The sequence below is a fragment of the Tamandua tetradactyla genome, chromosome 7 (genome assembly GCF_023851605.1).
Source record: "Tamandua tetradactyla isolate mTamTet1 chromosome 7, mTamTet1.pri, whole genome shotgun sequence".
Classification (NCBI taxonomy): domain Eukaryota; kingdom Metazoa; phylum Chordata; class Mammalia; order Pilosa; family Myrmecophagidae; genus Tamandua; species Tamandua tetradactyla.
Window position 1 is genome coordinate 148578677 of NC_135333.1, and position 23984 is coordinate 148602660.

The 23984-nt window shown below is 39.5% G+C and overlaps 1 protein-coding gene and 1 long non-coding RNA gene across 8 annotated transcripts in view; one reads left to right on the forward strand and one right to left on the reverse strand.

Moving 5' to 3' along the window:
* Positions 1-23984, forward strand: part of SYT1 (synaptotagmin 1) — a 1262805-nt gene that overhangs the window by 1234282 nt on the left and 4539 nt on the right. For all 6 annotated transcript variants that reach the window (XM_077111509.1, XM_077111511.1, XM_077111507.1 and 3 more), the window contains one exon: positions 23420-23553. In XM_077111509.1, coding sequence (XP_076967624.1) covers positions 23420-23553 — 134 coding nt within the window. The remainder of the gene's footprint in view (positions 1-23419; positions 23554-23984) is intronic.
* LOC143642743 (uncharacterized) overlaps positions 994-23984 on the reverse strand; it is a 32503-nt gene continuing 9512 nt past the window's right edge. The window contains exons 2-5 of one of the 2 annotated variants that reach the window (XR_013155836.1): positions 23537-23770; positions 23329-23460; positions 11789-11959; positions 994-9706 (exon numbers count right to left, since the gene is read on the reverse strand). This is a non-coding gene — a long non-coding RNA (uncharacterized LOC143642743). Of the gene's footprint in view, positions 9707-11788; positions 11960-19330; positions 20866-23328; positions 23461-23536; positions 23771-23984 lie in introns of those variants that run through there. The other variant, XR_013155837.1, reaches the window with a different exon arrangement.

Genomic DNA, 23984 nt, shown 5'->3' on the forward strand with positions numbered 1-23984 from the left:
ACTTAAATAGTTAAAATAATCAAATACTTGTGCTTGTTAATAGTATACCGACTGTATGCTATAAAATAAAAGACTGAGTATTACCTACAAATGTCCCCCAAACAAATCACCCTTTATTCATATAATGAAGGGAATAGTTGATGAATTCTGTACTCATAGGGGAATCTGAATGGTACTAGCTTGCATCTTTTTGTGCTACTACCATGCCTCTAATGTAATTTTCCCCCATCCGGAAATGTAATCCTCAGACAGATACCTTGAGAGCTGGTCACTGTGAAAATGATTATCAGAATTATGATTGGTGCCCCACTCCCCCTTTGGGGGGAGTTTCTGGTTCTACTTTTTTTTGATTGTCAAATGATTCTTTGAAGCATTTTCCTTTGTAGTTCTTAACTAGTTGGGCATCCCATTGCAGCACTGCTGATGTTATCTGTGATGTCATGATAGTGACAGCCATCTATCTACATTGCAGCCCACAGCCTAGGAAGAATCTCTTTAATCTCTCTAATGGCTCCAGAATCTCTCTAATTGTTCCAGAGAGTTCCCTAGCCAAAGGTCCATGCTGCATGCATCAAGCAATGTTGACAGTCTCATCCACTGTGCTTAATGCTTTTCTGCTTCCTCCTGTCACTGAGTGGTTCTTTAAGAACTTTGATGATCAGGGCAGAGACAGAAGGTACCACCCTAATCTTGGCCCATCTGTTCTGAATATCAGTTTTACCATAATCCTTTCATCCTTCCAGGCGCTAGTTACCCTGGCCATGTCATCACCAACCTTTTTTGGAGACACACCAGGGGCGCCACTCTGGCAGGTCAGGGCAGGTGTGGCACAGACTTCCCCACCAGTGCACCTCAGGTACACGATTTTGATCATGTTGGTATTGATCTTGGATGGCATGGCAGAGGTAGCTGGCATGGGAAAAACCCAGAAGTGGGGGCAACCAAAGAAAGTTACACCCTGCCCTCCTCCAAGGGGAAAGTTCTGGTTGTACTTTCATACACACTTATAAACAATTCCAGCAATAAAAGGTAGACACTTATTATAGTCAAAGAAATAGCAAATAACACCGTAAGCTGATTGTTGCCTAACACGAAAAAAGTCCTAATTTCCTTCTTCCAGTCGAACAAGGGCATGCTTTATGTCATATTTATATTTGTTTTACTATACTTTCACATGCACTCCTTTTTCCACTCACATCCCTCACCCGCTGTAAGTTTCTCTAAGATAATGGTAGAGGTGATCATATTTTTTCCCTATCTTCTCATAGACATCTAGCAAAGTGTTGGACAGACAATGAATGTTCAGTAAGCCCAACTCATAATTTACCCTCTAAGGACTTTCAAAAGTTCTTTAGCCATGCTTTCAAACTCATCTTTTGCCTTTTACTGTGCACTATGGCTTCCCAACAATATTATCTATGATTTTCCTTTTCCTAAGTATGTCCAGTGAGTCTATTTTCTGCAGAGCATCTTGGGTAAAGGTCCCAAGATGGGTTGCTCCTTTGGGCTCCATTTTCCATTTCTATTCCAAAGCCTGTTCTTATGCCTAAAGTTACATCGTTCTGAACAGAGCGCATATATCAAATTCATAGTAGTTACCTCACTAAGTTCTTTAGACTTGCCTGGGTGCCATTGTAAGAAAATTTTCTTCCTCTCAACTAAATATAACTCTTTTCTTTTTCAATATTTCTGAGCAAGGGCTAAACTGATTTTTTTTTTAACTGTGAAAGAAACACATACAAAAAAAGCAATAAATTTCAAAGTATACCGCAACAATTAGTTATGGAACAGGTTTCAGAATTTGGTTTTGGTTACAGTTTCATAATTTTAGAATTTTGCTTCTAGGTGCTCCAAGACGCTGGAGACTAAAAGAAATATCAATATAATGATTCAGCAGTCTAACGCATTTGCTAAATCCTGTTTTCTCTATTATAACTCTACCTTCTCCTTTGATCTTTCTTCTGCTCTTTAGAGGTATTTGGGCTATGCTCATTCTAACTTTTTCCTGTTGGAAAGGGCTGCCAATAATATGGGATGGAGGGATGGAACCAGTTGATGTTCGGGAGAGGCTGTGCCCTCTGGGTTTCAGGACTTCTTTGGCCTATGAACTTATCTGGAGGTTGTCGTTCTCTGGAAAGTAATCATAGTACATGGAACCTTTGAAGAGTCTCAGATAAAGCCCAGTTTTGGTTGCAGTTTGGCAAACCATGATAAACAGCAATATCTAGCAGAGTTTGCATAAGAGTAACTTCCAGAGCAGACTCTCGACTCTATTTGAACTTTCAGCCTCTGACAACTTACTTATTACATTTATTTTCCTCCTTTGAGTCAGGAAGGCATTATTGATCGCATGGGGCCAGGGCCAGGCTCATCCCTGGGATTCATTTCCTACATTGCCAGGGAGACTTTGACGCCCGGATGTCATGTCCCACAAAGCAGGGAGGGTAATCATTTTACTTGCAGAGCTGGGCTTAGAGAGAGAGAGGCTACATCTGTACATTGATATTTTAGTTAACAATTTCTTAGTTAACTGTTAACTTGAAAGAGTCTAGCAAAAATATCCAAGTTGATTATATAAAATGTTGACATCTCCCCATCTAGCAACGTTGTATAGGAATGGTGTCTAAAATGCATTAATACAGTTTATTGGCATATGGCCTTTGATTCATGTATACTATTTCCTAAAAGAGGCATTGAAAACACAGAAGATTTTGTGTTTAATTCAGAGGCCATAGACCTCTTGGATCTCTTAGAAGATCTCTTGGAACATCTCTTGGAACATTATGTCTTTCCCTTTATTCATTTATTCAATAAAGATATTTAAGCATCCCTATAAAGTGGCCTTCAGATAAGTAACAAGTTGTGACTTTCTGGAAGTAAAATAAATTCACCTTCAGTTCTTCTTGGTAGGAATTAATCCTTTTGAAATGAAATTTGGGACCCGAGTCATTCAGAATATTTCCAGACAAGATTCACAATCAGACCTCTGACCCTGCCCAACAATTCCACTAAATTAATTCATTTTGCACTCTTCTTGGGTGGATTTTCAAGGCAAATCATGAGTTTGCTTTAAAATGTTTCCTCTGTGTTTAATCATCACTTGCTGGTAGAAATGACAGCACTTAGCATTTAGCACTAGCAACCCTTCCCACCCTGAAGCTAAACTAGGAAGAATGAGAACAAAGTGTTCTAACCTCATCCATACCACAGGCTGTTATGCAAGGAAAAAAACATATTTCACAGCCTTTCTCTGGATAAACATGCTTTACAAACAGAGCACAATCTTCCAAAGGATGATGCAAAATAGCTTTTCTCCAAAAAGATTGCCTGGCTTTATTCCCTCCTTTCTGAGAAAGCTCATGTCCCTAATTGCTAGAGATCTGATGCAAATCATTAACAGCCTTGAACTGCTGTTTGATGGTGATAATCGAACACTGATGACTTGCAGTCCTGCTTACTCTGGGAAGCTCTGAAGAATATAAGGCAGGTGAGAAATTTCCATAACAGGAGCATTAGTATTTCTGTTTCTAACAAAAATTTTAAAAGGTTTTCGGTGACTGTAAAGATTAACTCACTACAATGATTGCAGCTGGCAAATTTTATCACGTTCAATTCGATCTGGACCAGCCCCTATTAGGATATTTTGGATGTGTAGCCTGGAGAAGGGTGTGCTGGATAAATCAGCTGTGTTCACTGAGTCTCATTAGCCTTCCTTTTAGTGTCTGGTGAGTGGACTATGCCTTGGAGGGGTCCAAGAACAACTCCCGGGAAGCAGTGCTCAAGAAGTCCCTGCAAGGTTTAGAGCCCTCACTAAAATATGCTAGGAGAATAAGCCAGAAAAATCATTTATTCATTGAAAAATGTATATTGAGAGTCTGTTGAATGCCTTTGGGTTCCCTACTAGTGCTGAGAGTGTGGTGGAAAAAAAACAAAAAATAGAAATTGTACCTGCCCTTGTTATGCTTAACCTTAGTGAGGAGAAAAAGCTACTAGTTCAATAATCATATAAATATAAAGGATGTCAAGATTTTAAGAGGATTGTAAAAGGAGAAGCTGCTTTAGAACGTGATGTCAAAAAACTTCCCAGGAAGAAGCGATATCAGAGCTGAGCCTAATTAAATATGGAAATGAAATTCATTAAAGAGAGAATGCCCTAAGAGGTGAATGGGAGATGCCAGATCATGCAGTCTCTGGTAGATAGGTTAAAAAATATGGCCAATAAAGTTACAGTACCATCACTGGATTGAAAAGGCCATAAGAGTTGTGCCATACTTTAATCATCCCTCCTTTTACAATTCAGATAGTCTAAAATGTATAAAGCTGATGAATGTTGAATTATGATGAATGTTAAAAATAGCAGAAACTGTGATAATATTAATTGTGTGACCATGGGCTGATTATTTTATTTCATTTAGTCTCAGATTCTTCATCTGCTAAATAGAGGTAATAACACCTACCTCTCAGGGTGGTCACAAAGAATAAATGAAATAAATTATAGAAAGTGGCTTGTTTAGTGCCTTATAATAGCTTTTTTTAAATTGAAGAGAGTTTGCTGTACAGCCCTTAAACCTGGGAAAGAGGCAAAGCTACCCGGGGAGCCACACTTTGAAGGGCCCCACTCTAGGCCTCCTCTAGCTACGCTCCCCACCACCATGGGATTATGACTCCACAGACCAATAACATAGACTCACCTGAGGCCCAAGTCTCCTTTCTAGACCGTGGTCTGTCTCCCAGTACCCCAAGTTTCCTTACCCAAATGGATCCAAAATGATTTGCAGGGTCTTTGAGGACCTCTTCCCTGGGTCCGACCGCCTAAGGGTTTTACACCACAAGTGTGCCCAGTCCATGATGGAGGGATGACTAAGGAGCTGCTCTGAGCGCTCATGGATAGAGCTTGGCTGGGAGGGTGTCCTGTCCCGGAGTGTGTGTGTGTCTGTGTGTGAAACTCTAAAGGTGCATATTGGAACTGACAGTGAGAAGAGAAGGGAGGCAGGCTGGGGCCAGCAGCAGATACTCCCCCACTGGAACTCTAAGGCATCTGAGAATTCTATATTCAAAGCCTGATTTGCTGGCCATTCCGAAAGTATATTTGTCAAGGTGTGAGAATGGTGAATATGTATTTAAAATTTTTTGTCCTTAGTTTATGACTTTTGGCTATTTAGACATCTGGTAAAAGGACGTCCATCTACAGTCTTCCCTGAGCCCTGTAAATATGACAGGCAGGTCCATAAAATTCTACATAGCACATAAAATTTCATTTCATTTGACCATTTTAGTATGTATGGATTGACTATCTGTGAAAATCACATTCGGGTTATCATGCACTTCCATTATGCACAGGAAGACTGGGAAAGGTCAAGGGAAAAAACACTTCAGAGAGACAATCCATCTAGTTACCTCTTTTCCTTGCCATGTAAGTTCAAACACTATTCAAATATCACTGTATGTGTATTTTATGAAATTGTACAACTATGTGTGGAGGTGCTGGGAGAAGACATAAGATCTGATGATGTTTAGAATAAATACAAGGTCAGTTCTCTCTTTGTGAAACTTGCTTGGATTCCTGAAATGTAATTCCTCAAATTCAAATTAAGCCTTTCTAGCAGAGTGAAGGGAGTCTTCCTGCTTTGAATTCAGCTCACAGTTTTGCTATACAAATCATTTAGCAAGAAAATACACTTTGTATTATGAATGTTTCCTACTTTAAAAATATATGGGTTCTAGGGTGGGCCACAGTGGTGCAGCAGGCAGAATTCATGCCTGCCATGCCAGAGACCGGGGTTCGATTCCCGGTGCCTGCCCATGCAAAACAAAACAAAAACAAACAAACAAACAAAAATATATATATACGGGTTGATTTAAACCTACCTTTTTGGGAATTTATGTCTTCTCTTCCCTGCTCCTTTGAAAAATAACCTGGATTCTATAGCTTTCTGTATCCCCTCCCTCTCTTGCAGATGTAGAGAATTGCTTGAGAGATATTTACACTTCATTGATTCATTCAATCATTTGGCAAATATTTGCTGATTCCCTACCATGTGTGAGGTTCCATACAAACATGGAGATGCAAACATGAACAAGACACTGACTGAAAAGATAAATATCTGGCACATTATAAGCACTGTGTCCGTGAGTGAATGAATGAATGAATTCTGCACCAGAACACTAAAAGACAATATCAAGAAAATGGAAATAATTAATTAAGTTGCTTTAGACCAAAAGTCCTCAAGGTGAAAGATGTCAGCCAGGCAGAATGCCTACGAGTGAAGAAAATGGAAAATGTGGGGGAAAGGAGACCGCCTTACCTCTGTGACCATTTAGATGTGACTCTTGAGTCCTGAAAACAAAGTTTCTGTGGGGAATTTGACTAACTGTAAAACCTCTATTCTCAGTCTCTCCCAGATTCAGGGACAAAACATCTTATGTGATTTCAATTCAAAGAAATCAGTGTATTCAATAATATCATTGTGAGTTTTTATTATAATCTGAAATAATGATATGTGGTGATTGGCTCTAATCACAAATTTGCTTCATAAAAAGCAGTAAAATCACCGAATTGTATCCATATCATTTCCTATATGCTGCCTAATATTGAAGCCATAGTTTATATTTATTTTCTCTTCACATTATTGTAAGAAAACCAGATTACAATAAGGTAGAAGTTTATGTCTCCTGCAAAGCTACTTATCTTTTGACATGCAGAGCATCAGCTAACTTCAGTTTCAGTTTGATGAAAGAGAACCGTATTTGGTCACCAATGAGGCAAAGTGAAATATCTCTCTGGAAGGATAAGGGAAATCAGCATTCAAATAAAGAAACTTAATAACAAGCCTACCAGGGGATTTTAAATCCTTGGTTTTTGTTTTTTTTTTTTGACAGGACATGCATTATTCATATTATAAAATCTCAAACCAGAGGTGGGAAGCATGAGTTATGGACAATACTACGTCTTAATAAACATTATCTCCTTTTCTAAAAAGGTAAAAGGAGAACTACTTCATTCAGCCTCTTTCAGATCCACAGGCTTAAAATGTGCAACAGCAGGAAGAGAGGCAGCAAAGAGAAAGAAAGAAAGAATCCCTCCTGAAAAAAATGAATACATTTTCTCTTCTTAAGCAGAAAAAGAAGCCCTGAGACATTTCCAGCTAAGAAAATTTAGGGTCCATTACCTTGTTTCCTAGGAGATATACCAAGACCCTTGACAAATTCTAGAAACAGTTCGAAGTAGACAGATATCCCTCTACTCCTTCTGGAAACATTTCCAATTGTCTCCCTCAATTATCCTAAGACAATCTCAGTTCATAAACTTTCTAATGTTTAGATGGTGGAATCTTTAGAAGACACAAGTGCATGCAAAGAATAGGGAGTTACTGAGAGCAGAAACTGATTCTGGCTTAACCAACTTGAGAACTGGGTGAGACTTAGGTAACCCCACAAAAGAGCACCAATGCCATTGGTCATTACATGTGGCAGGATCCCCTCTATTCTCACGTTGCTTCCATTTTGTACTCATTTTGAATTGTCTGGAAATTGCCTCTATGTGGGTATGGATAAGCAGCCATTTGTCATATTTACATGCACTTAAAAATCCTAGTAATGTACCAAGGATTGATGCTTCCAATGTTGTTTCAACAAGTAGAAATCTTTAATAATTTTGTAAAAAAGAAAAAACCTTACTAGAGACCTATCATCTGGTATAAATAAGAATCTAATACCAAATTTCCAGGGGAAAAAATGAGTCAAATTTGCCATATGGAATTTTGTTTGCTTTACTGAATCATTTGACTTATTTTGTTGTTGTTAATCAACTCAAACAGTTTATAGTTGATGATTCCATCAAATTCCTTGTAGTCATCCAGAAAGAACCAAACATAATTGCAACTGCTCCTAGTCTCATACATTTGCCCTTCCTGAAAGATTTTTGAAAATGCAGGAGCAATAGGTTTTGATTACAAAGAATTTCATCTTAAAAAGTGAACAGAAAGATTTGAATTGTGCCAACAAAATGTCCTTCTTCCACTACTAAGTGTGGAGCTCACACCCCCACACTGCTATTTCACCTGCCCATAGCAGGGCCCATCTGTGAAATCCTTCTTGGCTCTAATGTCATTCTCCCATCTTTGTACAGGCATTTCTACAGTTTTAGTCAAGAAGCAGGCAGTCACATATGGTCTGTTTGGCAATGTTAGAAATGATTGTTGGAAGTTGGTGTCTTCTTCCACCACCACCAAAAATGCCTTCCGTTTAATTTATAATATTGTCATTTTGCATTTATGTTTTTCTCTCCCCAAAGCACTCAGCTGCCATTAATGAACTAAATCACCCTTTGCTCTTTTATGATGTCTCATTAAAATGGGGTTGATTTTCTCTGTGGTAGTCATTTATGTAATATTGTTTTCTCCCAGCAAACACTGCACTTAACTAATGTAAATTCATTTTTAAGTTGTGTGCTCACATTGAAAATTTTCCCAGAATATATTTTTAATGTTGCATCTGTATCATAGCATTGCAGGGAGCATTCTAAACTATACAGACATTTTAAACTATAAAGACTATAGCTCCTTAATGTAGTCTTCTCTAAGTACTTGTAAATTATTTATAAAGACCCCCTTTCATAAGTGTATTACAACTGCCAGTGATGGAAATGGAAATTGTTTGCTCTGTGAACCATATTACTGTTTAATTATTTTTATACTGTTAAATGACTGGCTTATTGATGGAATAAGTCTTATTCAATAAATGCACAAGAACAAACTGCAATTGGAAAAGAGACTCTCAATCCTATATCTACCATGTTTTAACTCTGTTAGGAGAACGCTTTATACATATGTTTAATGTCTCATTCCTAAGAATTTTTTCTGAAGTGCAAAGGAACTATCTCTCTGCAAATGAGCATATTTCAAGTTTAGGCTGAGATGGGATCCTAGAGACTGTAGTTTGAGAAACTATAAGCATTGATCGGTTGCCTCCCAATTTCCATTTCCCCTTCTCTTTACGAGGCCTTCTGATTACTGTTTTAGGGACACCAAATTCTTTGACTCTAAGCCATGTGCTTAGAATAGAGTTGAACCTATTCCCAGCTCCATAGATGGGTTTCCTTGACCCTCTCAATGGGATCCAGGATGGACTCATAAACAAGAACTAGGCAAATCCAACTTATCACACTCTCTTTGCCACAGAGATTAATATGGAAAAGGAAATTCATCTTTGCTAGTTCAATCAGAGTGAACTTTGGACTTTTCCTGGGAATTGCAGGATGTCAGACACTCTTTTCCCTTGGATAATGTAGCATGATGATATGAGATCTGTAGCTGGTGCATCCATTTACATTCTCAAGAGGAAATCCTGGAATTTCTTGAGAAGGCCAACATGTAGAACTTGAGAAGAACCCCGTAGAAAACAGCAGAGACACAGACAAACCTGGGACCTTGCTGTCATTACTGAATCTGTATTAGATAGGGTACAGGTTGAGCTGCCATAACAAGAGACCCAAAAATACAGTGGTTCAAAAAGATGGAAGTTACATCTCACTCATAGAAATATCACCACCTCCATAATTAGGTTGGTGGCCAAGACTGATAGGCAACTTTGGGCCATTAGGTCATTCAGAGACCCAGGATCTTTCTATCTTGCTGTTCTGCTGTCCCCTGGAGTTATCGTCTTCATGTTGCTAGGTAAAATCTGGTTCCCCATCTTCCCACCACATCTGTGTTTCAGTTTACAAAAAAAGAGATAAAAGAATAAAAGGCAAATAGCTTTTTTTAAGTCAGGGTTTCTGGATCTCGGTCCTAATTTCAATAGGACCCAATAATCTTTGTGGTATGGGGGCTGTCCTGTGCACTGTAACATGTTCAGCAGCATCCCTGACCCTTACCCATTAGATACCAGCACTACACTCCCTCCCCCTCCTCCAAGCTGTGACATTAAAAACGTCTCCAGAGGGCAGTGCAACAGTGGCTCAGTGGCAGAATTCTCACCTGCCATGCCAGAGACTTGGGTTTGATTCTCGGAGACTGCCCATGCAAAAAAAAAAAAAAAAAAATTCTCCAGACATTGCCAGATGTCCCCTTAGGGGCAAAATGAGTCCCTGTTTGTTTTAAGGATATGCCATAGAAAGTTACACACACCCCTTCCATTCACATCCAAAAGCCAAAATTTAGTCATGTAGACACACACCAAGTTAGAAGAGAGTCTGGAAGAAATATTTATAGCTGGTTGACTGGTATCCAGGTAAAACTTAAGGGTTTCCATTGCTAAAAAGAGGGGGAAGTGGATTTTAGGAAACAATTAACAACCTCTGCCACATTGTCCTGCTTTCTGGACTTTTCTTTCAAATAAGCCAAGAAGTTACTTTTAAAATTTACACCATTTTGAAATGGGTTTTCAGTCACTTAAAATTAAGAGTCCTAACTGATCCAAGTACAACTTTCCCCACATAATACTCTAAGGAGAAATTGAGTGAACATCATCCAAAGAAGAAAAATTGATGGGAATAATACCTGAAGTTACTCAAAAACTGGGTATTGGCTCAGAAACAATTAAACAGAACAGCTGAAATGAGCTGTCTCTTTCAAGGGGAGTCTTTGGTTGAAATGGAAAGGCCATGGTCACGAGGGCCCACAGTCACTGTGGTAGTTAAGAAAAAAAAACAGTATAATTATGCAAAATTGTCAAAATGAAAACTGCAGGCATTTCACATTATTCGGCTTTGAACTTCTTTCTAGTTCTCATTGTAAATACAAAAAGCCTTTAGTGGCTCCTTTATATCTCACACAAAAGGATCAATGCTTACAGCCAGCTGTTTTGCAATTATCTTTCTATGAAGTTAGCATAATCTTACATTAGAATTGCCTGAGGGAAGAAGGGGGTGATAATATTCTGGGGTATTAAGGTAGGGAAAGGAATAGTAATGGAAGAAATTCCCATTTTACAAGCAGATGACCTTCTCAAATTTCATCTTGAAGCCAATAGTTCCAAATTCAAAATATATTTTCCCATGGGAATACTCTTTTTATGTCATTAGATTACCACAGAAATCTTCCAGTACCAGAAAAGATATATGTACTGTTCGATGGCAAAAAAAAAAAAAGAAAAGAAAATGCTGCAGGGCAAAGGAAAGTGTGCCTGATTTCTGCCAGAGAAAATCATCAATAAAATTTTCATGGAAGAGAAAGGACATTTTAAACTGAACTTAAGGTGGGCAAAACAAGAAAAGCCATTTCAGGCTTAAAAAACAGGCTGAGACACAGCCTTTTAAATCATCTGTGAGGAATGATGAGTATTTTCCATGAGTCCAGCATAGGTGTTTTGGAGATGAGACAAACAAGTAGCATGGGCTGTAGCTACCTCGGGGAATTTGGATTTGGATTTTTTTTAGTAGACAAACCACCAAAGGTTTTTAATAAGGGGATGGTATCATAAAACATAGCAATTAGCAATAATAATACAAAGAATGGTTGAAATCAAGGACGTAATTCAAGAGAGATTGGCTTTCTGATCTTGCCATGTAGCAATGGGTTTGTAACAGAAAATCACCAGAGACAATATGAAAGTAAATTGACAGGATATGGTGGCTGATTGTCCCCAGGGATGTAGAAAAGAAGGAACCAAAGATGACCCCAAATTTTCTGCCTTTAGGTACAGGAGGCTAGGATCATGGCACAAAAAACAGCCATGAAGAGAAAATAGTGAGCTCTATAGGTTTCTGACTGAAAGATAAGAGGAGAGTTGGGGTGGTTGTATCCCTGTAGTACAGATAGGGGCTGACTTGTGTTTCAGCAAAACTTACCCATTACATCCTTGTAAGCAAAGGAAAGTCACTGAATTTTGTATTTAATTCCAAGGTTAGTTTATATTCTTTTCTTGGGATATATATTTACATGTTGAAACTGTGCCACTGACACCAGTGTTGGTGAAGACATTGCATTCCAGTGCCAGACTTCATGGTCAGAAACTTTGCCTAGTGGAGATAGCAATATTAGAAGCATAAGGTTGCATGTTTGAGAAAAGTAATAGAGAGAGGGAAAAAATCCTATTAAATATATGTTAAAATAATGTTGGATGTGATTAAACTCATATGTTCTATAGAGTCTTTGGAGTAGATAGAGGAAAAGGAAAAAATAAAGGAGGATCAGCTCAAGCTGAGAGAGTAAAGAGAGGAGAACAAGGAAAAGTTCGGCAGGAAGAGTGCCATGGCAAGACCTACTGGGGGAGGATCAAGAACTATCTGGTAGAGAGTGAACTTTTGGAGTTTCTTTTGATCTCAACCTCCCCATTCCCACTCCATCCAAAAGCATGTGAAGGCAACCCAACCAAGCCATTTTGCAGCATGGCAGGTGGTAGCAAACAACAACAATAGGGACAGCAGGGAAATGGGGATCTATCTGTGTCACCACTCTTCCTACTCTTCTGAATGAAAGAGCAAGGCAGATTTAGTGTGTCCAGGGTATTCCTGATGGAGGGGAGTGAGATGGGATGCAATGCCTAAGGACTAAATGGAGGTAATGGCTCACTCTGGCTAGAACCCAATATTGGAGACCAGCTTATAAGGAATTGGTTGTTAGAAGGAACCTTCAGAAAGGAAACTCCTTCTGATTAACATGGCAGATGTATGTGAAGGGGCTCCAGCTCAGGGTTAATCCTGGAATAGGGACAAAATGAACCAAAAGGTATAGAACCAGACCACAGTTTGTCTATCCCAGGAACTGTATTCGGAAGGGGCTGCCCACTCATGGTGCTGTGGAATTGCCCTTCCATCCACACAGTTGCCCCCATTCTCCAGCTGAAGGAGTAATTGTGAAACCAGTAAAAGAAGGTCTCTATCCTAATCCCGGAAAGTGGCGAGTGAGATCAATACATTCATCTGGTTACTATCCAGGTGTCTTCTGCCCCTCTTTCCCACGGCATGGTCAGTGCTTCCAGGTCTCCTGTCTTGGTGCTGAGGCCCCATACATAACTTGGCAAATCATATCACTGTAGCTTTAATATAATGATTTGCTTATTCACTCCAGATAGGAAAGAGAGAGAGAAAAAAAGGAGGAGGTCTAAGGCTAAATCAGAAGGAAGAGAAAGACTACAAAATGTTCACATAATGAAAGGAAAAAGTAAGGCAGGAGCTATAGATAATCCCCCTCTCCAAGAGAAAGTATTATCCCATCCTTGACAACAACAATAAATTGCAAGGCTAAGAGATAGTTTTTCTTGGTGCTTCCTCATTTTTAGCAGCATAAGGAAAGTAAATATTTCATACTTAATATGCTGAGGTGTATCAACATTAGCTAGCCTCAGTATCTGGGATGAAAGCTCCATAAATCATGGTTCTGGCTCACACTATCCTGGAGCCTCAATAACAAGATTCTACTTAGAACTCTGAGTTTAACTTTTCAGCTATGTATAATTTGATCTATTGACTTCAAGAGTGGGAGAAAACTGTACAGAATATTAAATTTGTTTCCCATTTCATACCTTGAGATTGGCACATTCAGGCTTACTGAAAGAGACTCGTCCTTTCTCTTTCACCCTAGACGTGATTAAAGTCTTTGTTAACAAACCAGTTGTTTATCATGGGAATGCTTCTTTCTAGAAACAAATCTGCATTTCAGAAAGCTTGACTTACTTCTGAAGCCAATGGAAAAACGTATTCCTATTTGCTAATGATGGGTTCCAATTCAACGGAATGAATAAGATACATAAATGTTAATTAGGTGTTCACCTTTTTACAAAGCTATAATAATAATAATGCAAGCAACAATAATGTGTACTCTGCTCAATTAGGAGCACTTTCCACATAGTACTCAATGGAATCTTCACAACTTTATGAGCTAGGTGTTATCATTTTCACCACATTACAGGTGAAAAAGAACTAGGGCAAAAAGAGATTAAATGGTCTTGTGGGAAGGTGGCCAACTAGAGTAGCTCTATATTAGTCCTGATCCACCAGAAATTTAAAGAGACAGGAGGGTGACTGAAGTGGCAATTCGGGAGTGCAGCTGACCTGGGAGAACCTTCTGCACCACATGGGGCAACCCTGGTTGCAAAGGCCGAGGAACTGAGAGGCAGAAAGTTGGAACCTGGCATGGAGGCACAGAGCGGCGGAGCCTGTGGGAGTGTACAGACTGGAGCACAGGACTAGAAAGTAAACTGTGCAGTCTTCCTTGGGTGGGCTACCCTCACCGGAACAGCCCCATGACCAGCGACTCACCCCACACCCCATACACCTGAACCCCATCATTGCTCCCATTCCCCACCCTCCAGGCGCCCCCATACCACCAGCCCCAGTGCATGTAACTGCCTCACACCCCTCCCCAAGTGCAGCTCAACCCACCTCTCCTGCACCCCTCCTGAGCACTACCTCCCCCTCCCTGTTCCCTGCAGGCTGTTGCCAGCGCATAAAGGTTGCAGGCACTGACCTCCATATTTAGGTTATCCCTGCATCCTGTCCATAGTGTCACACAGCTTCATCCCGCCACCCCCACCCCCACTTCCTGAGCTCAGCACATCTGTTAACAGCACTCCGAGGCCCACGCATGCACACAAGCTCCCAAAGAAGTCACTCAGCTCTGGGAACCACCCTTTACAGCAGTCCTAGAACTGCTCATGCACACAGCATTCAGCCTCACTTCCCAGCTTTGGGAAAGTGCTGACCTGCACAGCCCAGTCACATTTGCCCCAATCCACAAAGGTGTAATGTGGACCTGCAGCCACAGCTCTACTCATGTGCACAAAGGGCCCCGTGCCTTAGACCAGTGCACACCAGGGCTACATCCCTCAGACCAGTGCACCTACACAGCTACATCCTCCCTGGCTACTGAGTGCCCACGTTCACAAGCATCAGGGTAACATCCCCAACCTGTGCCCATACCTGCCCTGAACCAAATCACCATACTGAGTGCTCCACCCTGTGCCCTGCTTCCTGCTGTACAACCATTCCACAAACACAAGGCTTTAGACTACTGAAAGAAATAAACTCCCAAAGTAAATCAATCAAGGTATTTACATGCTACGAAGACAGCAGAAGATCACTAAGCATATCACAATGCAGACAGATACAGCCCTGCCTAATGACCAAATTAAAACACCAGTGGAGACACAGATGTTGGAACAACCAATCAAGCGATGTTCAAACAATTCCACTTAATAAAATAAGTGGGATAGAAAATAGCATAAAGGAGATCAAGAAAACAGTAGAAGAGCTCAAAGAGGAATTTGAAAGAATAAACAGAAAAATAGAAAATATCACAGAGATTAAAGACACTGTTGACCAAATAAAACACATATTAGAGGGGCACAACACCAGATTGGAAGAGATAGAAGAAAGAATAAGTGATATAGAGGATAGGATAATTGACTTCGAAGACTCAAAATAGCAAATGGCAAAAAAGATGGAAAAAATTGAATGGGAACTCAGGGAAATGATAGACAAATCACACAAATGTAAGAATCACTGGTGTCCCAGAAGGAGAAGAGAAGAGTAAAGGGCAAGGAAGAGTAGTTGAGGATATAATGGGGGAAAACTTCCCAACCCTCATAAAGAACATAAATATACAAGTCAAAGAAGCTCAAAGAACTCCAAACAGAATAAATCCAAATGGGCCTTCCCGAGGACACATAATAATCAGTCTGTCAACTGTTGAAGAGAGGCAGAATATCCTGAAAGCAGCAAGAGAAAAACAATCTACTATATACAACGGAAACCAAATAAGACTGAGTTCAGACTACTCAACTAGCACCCTGGAGGCAAGAAGGCAGTGGCATGCTATATTCAAGATCCTGAAAGAGAAAGACTTCCAGCCAAGAATTCTGTACCCAGCCAAATTGTCCTTCAGAATTGAGGGAGAGATTGACATTTTCACAGACAAAGTCCAGAAAGAATTTGTCAATAAGAGACCAGCCCTATAAGAAATACTAAAAGGAGTTCTGCCAACTAAAAAAAAAAAAAAGACAGGAGAGGGAGCTCTGGAGGAGGGCACAGAAGTGAAGAGTATCACAAAGAGTAATTTAAAGAATATAAAGGGAAAGAGGGAAAAGAATATATAGATCTATCAAATAAAATTAAAAAGATAAGATGGTAGAATCAAGAAACGCCTTTTGAGTAATAATTTTGAATGTTAACAGACTAAATTTACCAATTAAAAGTTACAGATTGGCAAAATGGATTAAGAAACATAATCCAGCTGTATGCTGCTTACAAGAGACTTATCTTAGACACAGGGATACAACTAGATTGAAAGTGAAAGGACGGAAAAAGATTTTCCATGCAAGTTGTAACCAAAGGAAAGTAGGAGTAGCTATACTAATATTGGACAAAATAGACTTTAAATGTAAAGACATCATAAGAGACAAAGAAGGTCACTATATACTAATTAAGCGGTCAATTCATCAAGAAGATATAACTATCATAAAAGTTTGTGCTCCCAATCAAGGAGCTCCAAAGTATTTGAGACAGACATTGGCAAAACTGAAGGGAGCAATAGATGTTTCAACAGTAATAGTAGGAGACTTCAATACACCACTCTCCTCTATAAAGCTTCTAGAAGAAAATGGAGGGAAACATTTTCAGGACCTAGCAATAGGAGGTAGCTTCCTAAACTTTACATCCAAAGCACAAGAAAGAAAAGAAAAAATAGATAAATGGGAACTCCTCAAAAGCAAATGTTTCTGCACCTCAAAAGACTTTGTCAAAAAGTTGAAGAGGCAGCCAACTCAATGGGAGAAAATATTTGGACATCAAATATCAGACAAAGGTTTGATTTTCCATATATTCAAAGAAATCATACAACTCAACAACAAAAGAGCAAAGAACCCAATTATAAAATGGGCTAAGATATGAATAGGCATTTTTCTGAGGAGCAAATACAGATGGCTCAAAAGCACATGAAGAGATGCCCATTTTCATTGGCTATAAGGGAAATGCAGATCAAGACTAGAATGAGAAATCACCTCACATCTATAAAAATGGCTGCTATTAAACAAACAGGAAACTATAAATGTTGGAGAGGATGTGGAGAAACTGGGACATTTATGCACTGCTGGTGGGAATGTATAATGGTGCAGACAGTATACACCATTATACATTGTGTATAACAGACAGGAACTGTTGGCGGTTCCTTAGGAAACTAAACATCGAGTTGCCCTATGACCCAGCACTAGCACTACTTGGTATATACCCAGAAGAGCTGAAAGCAATGACACAAACAGACATTTGCACACTGATGTTCATAACAGCATTATTCACCATCACCAAAAGATGGAAACAAACCAAATGTCCATCAACAGACAAGTGGATCAACAAAATGTTATATATATTTATATATACACACAATGGAATATTTTGCAGTAGTAAGACAAAATGACCTAAGCACGACAAGGGAATAGATAGGAGCGAAGGTGATTCTCTAGTGGGTCTAGAAGTAATATTACCATATTGAAGATGAACAAAATTGAAAGGGGTTGTATAGACCTGTGTCCTACTGATTCACACTAGAAATATGAATGTGTTCTCGTAAGAATTACTTCAAAAAGATGATCCTTGTATAAAGAGTGTTTAAGTCCAGAGTACTGGGGTAAAACTGCTATTGCATGCTATGAGCTATGTTCAAAAGGAAACCATCAGCATTACCACAGCAACAGCAGAGGTAAATAACAAGGGGAGGGACAAGAGTTAAGAGGAGGTTTAGATTTCCTATTTGGTGAGGGTGTGTTTATTGGTTTTCTGTCTCTTAGAAACCATGAAATTATCTAAAATTGAGTATATGGATGGACTGTGGACTTGGGGCCTTCTAGATGATGCCCGATGAATACAGGTGGCCAAAGGATGCACTGATGGAGAAGTAGATTGGTGAACGATGGTATATAGTTATGAACAAAGGTTGTGCTGCTACAAATAGGGACAATGTCGTGAGGCATGCAATGATGTGAATGAACATGTGGGACATTTGGTGAGACAAAATTAGCCAGAAACAAAAGAACAACAGTGGTATGGTTACCTTTCGAAAATGCTTATTAAGAAAACAGGGGCCTAGATTATAAGCTTTTAGAGCAGACACATTAAATCTGGAGTGGTGGTTATTATTTCTGGATTTTGAGAGGCTTTTTTATATACATAACCTGATATTTAGATATAAGAATGAAGATGAACAGGTTGGGGTTAAGTAATTCAGAACATAGGGGTAAGGAAGACAGTGTCTGTATTTTAGGACCAAATGTACTCTTTGAGACCAATGGAAGAAATGTTTATTTGATCTGAAACTGAAATTTTCTGTAGTGCATAACTTAATTCAACATATCTGTATAGCTCATTTGAACAACTGAAACACAGGAAACCCAGAATAAGAAAGAGCTCCTTTAATCCTGTATAGATTATTGTAATGCCTGGAAACATCCTAGAGTATATTAACCAGATAACAAAAAAGTATTGGCAAAGTCCCCTGAGGAAGGGGAGAAAGAATATGGAACTATTAAACCTTACCATCAGGGAATCCCCTGATTCTGTGTCAAACTTTAGGGACATCCAAATTAATAGGCCATGCCCTCGATCGTGAGGCTTACTCTTGTGAAGTGTATGTAGGTAGCAGAGAAGCTTAGACTACCTACAACATGCCTAAGAGTTACTTCTAGAGGACCTCTGTTGTTGCTCAGATATGGCCTCAGTCTCTCTAAGCCCAACTCCACAAGTGAAGTCATTGCCCTCCCCTACGTGGGGCATGACATCCAGGAGTGAAAGTCTCCCTGGCGACATGGGAGTGACTCCCAGGGATGAATCCACACCTGGCAGCATGGGATCAACAATTCCATCCTGAACAAAAGGGGGAAAAGAAGTGTAATTAATAAAGCATCAGTGGCAGAGAAAGTTCAAATAGAGTCGAAAGGCTACTCTGGAGATTGCTCTTAAGCAAGCTTGAGATCAGTCTGCCAACCCCCAACAAAGACCATTCCAACCAATCCTAAAGAACTCCTAGGGCAATATATAAGATTCTACAAGGGTTCCAGGCACTAGAGTAACTTTCCAGAAACCTACAACCTGCAGGTACCTTTCTCAAGTGTCCAGTCTCTCCAGAACATCAAATAGTTCCATCTCCCTACTCCATATTAGTATCAATATCAAATATCAAAAATTATATTTTTATAATGTTTAAATTTGTTATAACATAATAGTACCCAATATCAAAAATTCAGGCTATTCCATAGCCCAAACACCCCTAAAGAGAGGTGTGGAAAGATCAAAGGTGATGGTGAAGTTATACATAGAAGATAGGACTTACCAAATGAATATGAATGCTGAATCATTAAATTGATATCTCTTTTAGTCTCCAGTATTTTAGAGCAGCTAGAAATAAAAACCTAAAATTATGAAATTGTAACCCATGTCAAAGTCTAAAATATGTTCTACAACTAATTGTGATGCTGTGCTTTGAAATGTACAGCTTTTTTGTATATATGTTATTTTTCACAAAAAAGAAAGAAGGAAAAAAAAGTCGATTGTGATAATAAAAAAGTATTTAAGTCCCTAGCCTCCTATATCCTGGAGCAGCTTGAAGGAAAAATATGAGAGGATTGTATGGTAGCCCATGACAACCTCTGGGATCTGTCCTATAACCAACCACTTGTTGAAGAATGCTTTGAAAACTATTGCTTTTTTATTTCTTTGTTTTTTATATGTTATACTATATAGCAAAAAAAAAGTTAAAAAAAAAAAAAAAAGAGAGAGAGATTAAACAACTTGGCCATGATCACATAGCTAGTAAACAGCAAAGTCAAGATTCAAGCTAGGCTGGCTCCAGAGTCAGAACTTGTAAACACTATACAAAGTTGCTTCTCCAAAGTAATACAAAGCACAATGGGGTTAGAGTCAGACAACCATGGTTCGAGTTCATGGCAAAAACCAGCCTTTCTAAAACAAACAAACAAACAAAAAAATCAGCCTTTTCTGAGGCCAGTTTCCACACTGAGATTGTTGTGATGATTAAAGGAGATGATATAATTTAAGAAAATATAATTAAATTTCAAAATAATCTACAAATGTAAAGAATTGTTATTTTACACCTTGTATTACAACTTACTTGAAAACTTATTCTTGGGTAATATTTCATTCTTTTTCACTAATTTTACCATGTATCCTGAAACATCCTTTTCAAATGTCTTTGAAAAACAGGGTAATAATTTTTAGAAGGTTGGAAAGAATATCTTCTTTTCCCAAAATATCATTTTCTAGACCTATTTAACTTGATCTTCAAATCTTGCTAGATTAAAAAAAAATAGATGCCTGTCTTCAAATTCAGTTGTTGTATCAGTTTTCTATTGCTGCTATGACAAGTTACCACAGAATTAGTGGCTGAAAAGTTCACAAGTATATTATCTTACAGTTTTGGAGGTTAGAAGTCAGACACAGATCTCACTGGGCTGAAATCAAGTGTTGACAAGGCCCAATTCCTTTCTGGAGGCTCTAGAAGAGAATTCATTTCCTTGGCTTTTCCAGCTTCTAGAGCCCATCTGCATTCCTTGCCTTGTGGCCCCTCCCACCATGGTCAAAGGCAGCAGTGCGGCACATCTCTGACCCTTCTTCCATTATCACATCTCTTTCATTCCACATCCAAGGAAAGTTCTCTGTTGTTAAGGACTCTTGTGATTAGATTGAGTCCTTCTGGATAGTCCAAGATCCATCTTATGATCTTTAATCCCAATCACATTTGCAAAGTACCTTTTCCCATATAAAGTGATAAATTCTCAGGTTCTGGGGATGAGGACATTGGGCACAGTTGGGTGGCCTTTATTCTGCACACCACAGTTATGAATATTAGGAACAAAACCTCCACTTGATGTATTGGCTTGTCACCATACAAAAGTTTGAAGGTGATGTCATTCAATGTTCTGAAAAAAATATCCAAATCATAACAACTATAATGAAAGAAAGAAAACAAAGTCCAGCTAATCTAATTTAGACTGAAAGAAAGCCTGACAAATGGTGGGTGATGGTTAGCAGTGCCAGATCAATAATAAAGCCAAATGATAGACCTGAAAGTGGTCCAAAATGATGTGGTGAATAATCTGCACTCATTGTACCTGCAGTGTATTATTGGGAATCCAGAACTTTCTTTCTAGTCTGAGTCCATCATTTTCTAGAAGCAAAAACTTACAGTCATGTACTATTAGGAGCAAGTCCTTCCTTCCTACCAAAGGCTTTTAAAAAATAATAAAACCTCTCTTTTTTTAAGATAAGGAAACAAAAGAAGTAAACAGCTAAAGTCATGTTCCTATTTCATCGGCAGCAGGGGTTGTCTAAATAACCCCTGTTATTTAGGAAGAGTTGTCAGTCTTTAGATGATGAACATCTCCATGAGTGCTTGCTTTGGTGAACAGAATGAAGTGATACATCCAACAGAGACCCTGGGGTCTGAGGATAGGAGCCCAATTTCGAGGCTCTTACTTTTCCCCCATGTTATTTACATCTTTCCAAAGACCTAATGGATATTTGGATGCCATGTGTGATATCCAGCAGATGTATTCAGGAAAAGCAACAGCAAACATTAGTGAGGCTCACTGCAGCACTATTTTATCATTTCCATAAAATTGTATCCTATTATGCAATCACCAGGACTTCTAAGCCACCAAGAAGCTCCGAGTGGATAAGGACAGATCATATGCTTTATAGAAGAGAATTACCTCAACCCCAAAACAGAACACATCCAATTATACAGAGTACTACACTGCAGGAGAAGTGGTCCTTGCTTTAAAATATGTATGTGTAGAATTGGGGGAAAGATGATGGAGCTCCAGGAATCAGTCCCTCCAAAAGAACAATTATTAAACAGGCAGGAACCGTCTGAGTTAACTATTTTGAAACCTAGGGAGTCCAGTAGAACACTGTACAGCATCCAGGGAAGAGTGGGAAGAAGAGGCTGGTAAATTACCACAAATACCAGTAAATTGCTCTCTCCGTGCAGCAGTTACCGTTGCCCATGTCTCACTATCATGGCAGCCAGCAGTGGGGTCCAGCCTCTGGCATAGCTTGCTGGTGCAGAGAGACATAAATATCCACTTCCCAAGGTGTGGTGGAACACAGGCTGCTCACAGATCACTGCTTTAGAGCAGCTGCTTCTGTTGCTGGGGCCCCAGCTCTGAGGGCAGCCACTGTTCCAACCCACCTCAAACAAAAGCCCAGGAAGAGACAGAGACAATACACTCCCTCAGAGCTGTGGAGAGCAGTGGAGGGGCTGCATTTGCTGGGCAGGGGCTGAGTCAAGAAAGCACAGCTTTGGGAAACTGGAAGAACCTCTTGGGGCCCTTCCTGGCCCCTCCTTCATCTTCCCCCATCCTCCAAGGGCATTTTGGAGCCAGTTGATGCTCCCTTTTTGTGGTTCCTGGCCTAGTTCCAGCTGGTAAAGTCTGACTTGGGAAACTCCTTCCTGGCATGCCCTCCCTTCCGGGATGTGCCCAGGGAAAAGCAGCTTGAGACAAGGAAAGCAGAAACAATGGAGGTGGACAGTCTGGGTCAAAGACGTAGCTGTTTTAAGTCCTGTCAACAGGGAAACTCTTAAGGCCGCTGCAAGCACAAGCCCAGGGCAAGACACAGTCCCGGAAGAGACAGGGAGGGCCCTGCGCTTTGCATTTGCTCTTGCTGACCTGCGTGATAGGCGGCTGACCTGGACAGAGGGCACCAGCCAACCTGCCGCCAATTTGCTCTTGCTGACCTGCGTGACAGGCGGCTGACCGGGACAGAGGGCACCAGCCAACCTACCACCGATTTGCAAAGACAAATGGAAGGTGATCTTTGCTTATGTTTATTTGGTTTTGTTAGTTCCTGACACACGTGAACATTTCTGTCGCATCAGCAGCTGATTACCAACTCAACGAACAGACATCTTAAGGAATAAAAATGAAAATGCAACCTACTACAGCTTATGGGATGCAATAAAGGCAATGCTGGGAAGGAAATTGATAGTTCTAAATGCTTTTATTTAAAAAGAAGAAAATTCAAATTAGAGACCTAACCTCAAAACTGGAAGAATTAGAAGAAGATTAAACTCAATCCAAAGCAAGCAGAAAGAAGGAAATAACAAAGAGCAGAGCGGAGATGAATGAAACAGAGGAAAAACCAACAACAGAGAGAATCAACAAAACCAAAAGTCGGTTCTTCAAAAAGGTCAATTAAATCAACAAACCTTCAGCTAGACTGGAAAAAAAAATAGAGAGAAGATACAAATAACTAAAATCAGAAATGAACAGGGGATATCATGACAAGAAATATATACTCCATTTGTTACTTGAAATCTTTAATAAAAGATGTCTGAAAAAATTATTGAAATACTAAATATTTGCTGTATAACTATTTACCTGTTGGGAATATTTGGTACTTTTATAAGCTAAGTTATGGCCTGGAATATGTGTCACTGGCCTCCTAACGTTTTTTGTTTCTGGTTTTCAGATCCTTATGTGAAGATTCATCTGATGCAGAATGGCAAAAGGCTGAAGAAGAAAAAGACAACAATTAAAAAGAACACACTTAATCCCTACTACAATGAGTCATTCAGCTTTGAAGTACCTTTTGAGCAAATCCAGGTAATGTCAAACACAGTTTTCTCTTCCCATTCCATTGTGTTCCTTCGGACCACGTAAATTACAAACAAAGACCGTGTAAACTGCCGGTGCTCACGCCTTCAGTAGAACTGCTGCTCTGTGTCCCATGCGCATTTATGCTCCAGTTACATCCAGAGGGACGATAAACATGCAGCACAGAGTGTGCTGATTCATCTGCCAAAACCGGTTGGCGTCTTCTCTTGAGCAGAAATAAAACAAGAAAAAGAAAATCAACAGAACAACTTTGCTAACTGAAAAAGTACGTTCGCAAAGTTAAAAGGCCAAGACAAAATGAGGTTTCACTCTTTTCCCCTAGGCCATAGTATGTAATTCCTCTTACCACAGCTTCATAATCAACAAACAGATAAGAAAAATGTTTTTGGCTTAAGCTAAGTATGTAGCATCTTTTAACT